Source organism: Mustela erminea, chromosome 2 (genome assembly GCF_009829155.1).
Source record: "Mustela erminea isolate mMusErm1 chromosome 2, mMusErm1.Pri, whole genome shotgun sequence".
Lineage (NCBI taxonomy): Eukaryota > Metazoa > Chordata > Mammalia > Carnivora > Mustelidae > Mustela > Mustela erminea.
In genome coordinates, this window is record NC_045615.1 from 63,114,716 (window position 1) to 63,122,155 (window position 7,440).

General features: G+C 33.3%; 1 protein-coding gene across 2 annotated transcripts in view; it reads left to right on the plus strand.

Moving 5' to 3' along the window:
• ARHGEF38 (Rho guanine nucleotide exchange factor 38) overlaps nt 1-7,440 on the plus strand; it is a 170,297-nt gene that overhangs the window by 138,504 nt on the left and 24,353 nt on the right. Inside the window, exons 14-15 of one of the 2 annotated variants that reach the window (XM_032333061.1) lie at nt 1,123-1,585; nt 3,416-4,706. In XM_032333061.1, coding sequence (XP_032188952.1) covers nt 1,123-1,308 — 186 coding nt within the window. In that variant the 3' untranslated portion in view covers nt 1,309-1,585; nt 3,416-4,706. Of the gene's footprint in view, nt 1-1,122; nt 1,586-3,415; nt 4,707-7,440 lie in introns of those variants that run through there. The other variant, XM_032333060.1, reaches the window with a different exon arrangement.

Below are 7,440 nucleotides of genomic sequence, written 5' to 3' on the forward strand. Positions count from 1 at the left end.
CTACCAAAGAAATTAACACTATCAGACTTACACTGTATATCTGATTTGAGAACCTTTTCTTTCTTTTTTTTGGCTTAGCATTTCATCATAAACATTTGCCCATGCTATTAGTTTCAGACAATAGCATTTTTAATGACTAAGAATTTCCTTAGTGTAAAGGTCTAGAATAGATTTAACTATTCTCTTACTGAACACTTAGTGTTACTCCTATTTCCCTCTCACTTTTCACCTTGTGAATGGATATTGCAATAATTTTATTATATAAAAATCTCTGCCAACGTTTCTATTTCTGTAAGAGAGATTTTTTTAAAGGATTTTATTTATATGACAGAGAGAGAGTGAGAGAGAGTACAAGCAAGGGGGAGAGGGAGGAGTAGGCTCCCCACTGAGCAGGGAGCCTGACTTGGGGCTCCATCCCACGGTCCTGGGATTAGGATCTAAGCCGAAGGCAGACACCTAACTGATTGAGCCACCCACTAAGCCCCTGTAGGAGAGATTCTTCAAGAGCTATTACTGAAAAAAAAAAAAAAAGAAAAAACCAAAAAAACTGACATTTTAATGTCTTTTAGGGGCACCTGGCTAGGTAAGTCAGTAGAGCATGCAACTCTTGCTCTCAGGGTCATGAGTTGAAGCCCCACATTGGGTGTAGAGCCTACATAAAAATCAATCAATCAATCTTTTTTTTTTAAAGATTTTATTTATTTATTTGACAGATAGAGATCACAAGGAGGCAGAGAGGCAGGCAGAGAGAGAGAGGAGGAAGCAGGCTCCCTCCTGTGCAGAGAGCCCGTGTGGGGCTCGATTCTAGGACCCTGGGATCATGACCCAAGCCACTGAGCCACCCAGATGCTCCCAATCAATCTTTTAATAGAAACTGTCAGATTGCCTTCAAGCATGGGCAGTTTAGACTCCTTCCCACAGAACAGTAAGAATGCCTATTGAACTGTATTCTCATCTGGGTCATGTTTTAGCAAACAAAATAAATCTAACAGAAGGAACTGGGGAAGGTGACTGAAAAAATAAAAACTTAGCTTTCTTTCTAAAAGCTTAGATATCTTTATTTTGTTTGTCTAAATATTTAGGTCCTGCTTCCAATAATGTCATTTTTTTTTTTTGGTCTAGATTTTCTATGCAGTTCATGCCTTTCAAGCACGAAGTGACCATGAACTCAGTCTTCAGGAATATCAAAGAGTACATATCCTTAGATTTTGTGACCTAAGTGGCAATAAAGAGTGGTGGTTAGCTGAAGCTCAGGGGCAGAAAGGATATGTGCCAGCTAACTACCTTGGGAAGATGACTTATGCTTAAGAAAAGAAGCCTCAAATTATGGACCACCTCATAAAACTTACATTACAAAATGTTGGTCTAGAAGTTAAGAAACCACCCAACTACATGAACTGATCCTGTATCAAGTTTTAAGGAAGACTGTGCTTCCTAACAAGATTATTTCAAAATGTATGTTGAAGAATACATATTGAAGGAAACACTTAACAATCACAAACAGCAGAACAAATAACTCAAGCTCAAGAAACAGACCGCTCAAGCTCCAAGTATCAACTACGTAAAAGTGGAGATCTTTGAAAAGGTAAACGTCTTATCAACATGAAAGGTTGGACCTAAGGATAAGATTTTTTTCAATTTATTTTATTGTGTATTTTGCCTCAAATTTTTTGATTCTTATTCTCTTTTGCATATGTGTGCACATATATACTCTATACCTATATCATATTCACTATATGGTTTATACATATATATATGTATATCATATAGATTATACACATTTATGCATAAACAGAAGTATATAAATAACTTAAGTATAGGAATTAACAGCCAACTAAAAGTCTTTGAGGTGGAACATCTCTTTAATATAAGTTTTGAATGAATACAAAATCAAGTCACATAAGATCTAACATTTACTGAATGTATGCTACATGCCAGAAATTTTTCTAAATGCTTTATATGTGGTAGCTTATTTGATACTCACAACATTATGATGAAACTGTGGCCCAGAGAGGTGAAGTAATTTAGCCCAAGTAACACTGTTAGTAAGTGGTAGGGCTGGACTCAAACCTAGGTCTAGTTCTGGGGTGCATACCCTTAAACAATATGCTGTACTAACCCTCCGGGAATGTACACATTTGCTATCAGCAAAGAAACTAATGATATTGATAAGGACCATTATAATGGTCTCAGGTCCATATTTAAGTATTGAGAAGTTTTTCAAAATCAAGGGTTACAAGAACTTCCATGATGTTAATCTAGAGAAAATGAAGTATCTAGGTTTATTATTTTTATTTTTTTTTGTTTAAACATTTTTTAAAGTATAATTGCTTAAAAAATGATCCTGCATGATTGCTAATGTTACTTGAATGGAAATATTTTTGGATCACTCAATCATTTGGATAATGAATGGGGAATGTGTGTTCCATGTTCTGAGCCAAGATGTAAATATTTTTAGTTGCTGATTTGTACTTAGATATGGCAGGCATTAAGGATAACATTTGCTGAAACACAATGTCCTGGGACACTGACATCAATTTGGGAATACCTCAAAACTGTCCCCTAAGATGTCAGGCATATTTTGTCAAGACATTTTATTGACCTGTAGATGCTTCTTTAGAACAGTAAAAAGATTAAATTTGACTTAATGGTTTCCTTTATACCAAGATAAGGTGGAGTTACATTGCTCACACAGAATATGCTGATATGACATAAGATTGTAAGATTTGTTACTTTGAGAGATTTCATCTCTGTAATGTATAGTTACATGTATTACTGAGGATTACAAATAACAAAATGAAGAGTGCTGCTTTTCAGATGGCTGTTTAATGTATGTATATGACATACACAACCCCAGAAATTTATAAGACATCTACATGACAAAAAATTTGATTTTATAATATTGTTCCTGAAATACTTAATCTAAAGATGATTTTATGAGGTTCTAATAGCAAGTTTCTTTTACCTAACATTTTCTTGTTTTGAGTTTGGAAACCAAAAGAGGATTCTCTTTTTTGGATATACGGGGACTTCTTATGTCTTTTAAATAGTGCTTTGTACCCAATGATGAAATATAAGTAAATTCCAGTTTGTCTAGGGTAAAGCAAAAGAAAATCCAAACTTGCTACTTGTGGTAACTATGAATATTCCCAACAAACAAACTAGTGGGGAAATTATATATATACTTAATGTATATTAAATGTGAATTTAATATATATTTAGTATATATTACTGTACATATGTATGTAATAGTTTTATATATAACAGTATATATCAAATATATATATATTTAAATTAACTGTGACCTTAATGCTTTCTTCAAAATGAAAAATTGTTGAGGTAGTACATATCTACTTTTCTGGCTGAAATACGTGACGATGTATATGAGAAGCTTTGTCTACTTGTGTGGTCCTAGGATTGATGCTTCTTGTCTGACCTTTTTAGAAGCCACACCACTGAAGTCACAGATACAGTTGGCTGCTGAGCAAGTGTTGTAATGAAGCCACCTACTGCACCCTCTTATATTACTATTAAACTATGTTGTTGCTATTTTAAAAATACACCTACATTTTTCATATGCCACCTAGACTTTTATTTTTTTAACATTTTGCAATACCATCATTTTCTTAGTATTTTGTTTAAAATCAAGTAATTGTAATTTTGAGGTTGGGGTTATTTTGTTGTATTTCCCAGGGGAAATATAATTCAAAGATAATTATGATGTATGTAACTCCTTAAGAAGTTTACAAAGATAAAACTTATTGGTGACATCATTATAATTAAGGCATTAAGAAAAAGTTCTTTCTTTATATTTTAAACTTTAAATGCTACTGTACAGCATAGAATTCTCTGAAATGGGTATTTTTGCCAAGAAGGAGAAATTTTTGTGGCTTTTATTTTTTTTTTTGTAAAACAAATAAACAAGTGTATATACACATTTCATTTAGTATTTATTTTTAAATACAGATGCTCTAATCTAATATTATACATACTATTTGGAAATTATAAAAAATTCAGTAATGCAAAATTACCATGGGTTCTTAAATCATGTGAAAAAGTCACAAAGCTACTATATGAACATTCTTTGTATTTGAGAACAATATTTCATTTAGTATTCATTAGTATAAAATAATTCTATGAAGATTGAGCTGTGCAGAAGAGATATAATGCACATTGTTAATCATATAAATGCAGCATTGCATGAAACACTCTCAGTGCTGATATAGTCCATATTTTAACTAAAATAAAATTTGGACTTTTAGAGATGGTTATTAAGTGCCTGTCACTATTTGTGATCGAACAGTTCAAATGATTCACAAAAATTAGTGTTTTTATTACTGAAACATGAAATTGAAAACTCTTCACTTTCGCCATAAGCGTCTTAGATTTTTTTGTCTATTGCAAAAGCTTCTCAGAGCCTTGTGAATAGAGATGAAATATTTATATTCTAAGATAGCAAGAAAACTACTTTATTGGGATCCTAATTGTCATAACTGGCTTCTTAAGGTACTCAATGTATTCAATACTGAATACATCTAGCCCTCACAACATTCAAGCCAAATTAGACATATAAATTTAATTACAGTTGGTGAAGAAGTAATTAAATTTCATTGATTGGAAGGACACTAGACTTTACATTCTCTGGAGAAATACTTCAATTTGTAGAATGTTACTATTTTTAAAGTCTAACTCTTTGTTAGCACCCTCTTCCTATACACACTACATTTTATATATATATATATAATATATATATATTATATATATATATGACAGGTTCATATATATATATATGAACCTGTCATTAAATTATCTGCAATTTACAAAATTATTCAACATAATGCATCTTCATTCCAGGACTACTCCAATTCCAGTTGAGTCTCTGTAGGCCAGCTACTGCTTGCCTGATATTACCCTCTCAACATAGGCAAGATTTGCCTCAGGTTTTTAGAAAAAAGAGTCACACTTTAGCATAGACTAGAATGAGATGTTCCTGTTCAAAAATCTAAGGGGTGTATTCTTAGCAAAGCTTTTCTTTAAAACAATACAATACTATGGTATATAAATGTATTTATGGCTTTTTCTAATTGCTTATATAATTTTGTAATTATTGCATTAATACAAATTTTTATAAAATGATGCATTTTCCATTTAACCTATGATCATCACATATAATTTACTGCAGTTAATAATAAACAATACTACCACATCCTTGTTAAGCATCAGAATCAGAAACCTAATCCTGGAGTATCAGATACCTTCCATTTTATCTCATTAATTATCGTCTATGTTTTATAGAGGAGGAAACCAAAGATCACACAGCTCATAAATAGAGAGACTGGGATTCAAAAACAGGTCTTCTGACTTTAAGCCAATGTTCCTTTAGTGTTGTTTTTTTTAAGTCACTAAAATCCAACAGAAAGCACAATATACAAAAGATGATATTGACCAAATTTCTACTAATGTAGGATTTGAGCTTACAATCCTAAAAGCCTATCTTGGCTCACCTAATTATCTATTCGTTCACTGGCATAATAAAACATTTATTGAGAGCTACAGTGGTAACACAATGGTGTGCAAACCAAACAAGATCCCTGCCCTCATACAACTTAAATTCTAGTGAGGAAAAAAAAATTATGCCTAACAAAATAAATTAAGTGATAACTACTATTAATACTACTTTCATCACATGTTCAGTTAAAAAGCTTTGTAGTTCACTTATTATAATTATGGAAAAATCGGGGTTTAAGATGTACCTGAAGATAAAGTCTAATACAAAAGTACCTGTATAAAATACCAAACTGAATTGTATACATTACTAGATAGATGCATACTTTCACATGTATGGATTCCAAATATGTGCTTATGCACACATATAATCTATACAAACAGCCATACTCAATGAAAGATAACTTCCTAAAAAGTCTTCTAACATCCTCTCTGAAGTACCATAGAAATTAAAAGTTGCTTCTCTTCCCAACTCTATCCAGCACATATGTTCTGACTGTGATGGGATGACTGTGCATTACTGCTTTAATTTTTCATAGGTTCTGAGGTCACATGAACTGTTAGTTCTTGAGCTGAGTTTGTATCAGATCATTCTATCCAGTTTAGTCCAAACTGGTCCTGAACTATAAACAAATGATGATGATTTTATGGGTTGTTTTGGTCTTTTGACCCTAAAGGGGATTTGATGTTCATGCCAAATGATGTTTAATCAACAGAAATCTTTGTTTCTCAAAACAGAAACATCTGTAGGCAGATTTTAAACATGTAAATAGATGTTTACCCCACATGCAAGTACTGGGATTATCTCGATCCTGCATTCTACTTTACTATGAGTAATTTAGTATCATTGTTTAAGGGTAGTTTAAAATACTATCTTTTCTTAGAAAAAGAGCAAGTTTATTTTATTTTTTTTTAAGATTTTATTTATTTATTTGACAGAGATCACAAATAGGCAGAGAGGCAGGCAGAGAGAGTGAGAGGGAAGCAGGCTCCCTGCCGAGCAGAGAGCCCATGTGGGACTCGATCCCAGGATCCTAAGATCATGACCTGAACCGAAGGCAGCAGCTTAAACCACTGAGCCACCCAGGCGCCCCAAGAGCAAGTTTATTTAAAAAGCTTTATCTTCACAGAAATCTTTTACCAATGTATTTTAGAAGATGTTAGAAAAACTTAGGGATTAAGGGAAAGAGTTTGAGATTAGAGATTTATAAAGATTCAGTAGCACACATCAAAGTTGAAGGAATAAGGCTGCTGCCCATTATCCAATGAATATAAGAATTTTGGGGGCTTCTACTTTCTGGATGAAATGAGGTATTCATGGACAAAATGGCTGTCCCATTTTGCTTGTGAGTACTAAATTGTTTTTCTGGTCCAAAAAGCTACATATCTTCTGTCAAAAACTGTATGTAAAAACAGTAGGCTAGTTTGTTAACTTACAAATAAGGCTATGACTCAGAACCCTCACATTTTGTGATTTAACAATGCACACACACATACTTCAGAGCATCAAGATTTAATCATGATATTGGAGCTTCTTTTAAAGATTTTATTTATTTATTTATTTGACAGAGAGAAATCACAAGTAGATGGAGAGACAGGCAGAGAGAGAGAGAGGGAAGCAGGCTCTCTGCCGAGCAGAGAGCCCGATGCGGGACCCGATCCCAGGACCCTGAGATCATGACCTGAGCCGAAGGCAGCGGCTTAAACCACTGAGCCACCCAGGCGCCCCTTGGAGCTTCTTTTATACAAAGTTAACTAAAATTAAAACTGTAACACTTTTGTGCAGTAAAAATAAAGCAGCCCCTTTTTCCTTTCCATGATATAGCGAAGGTATCTGTATGTAAACAACTCAAATTATCCATCCACAAAAATTCTTGGAAGGGTTAGTTTGTTCAAGAATTCTCAGGAGTATAGATAACCAGAATAAATCAAAAT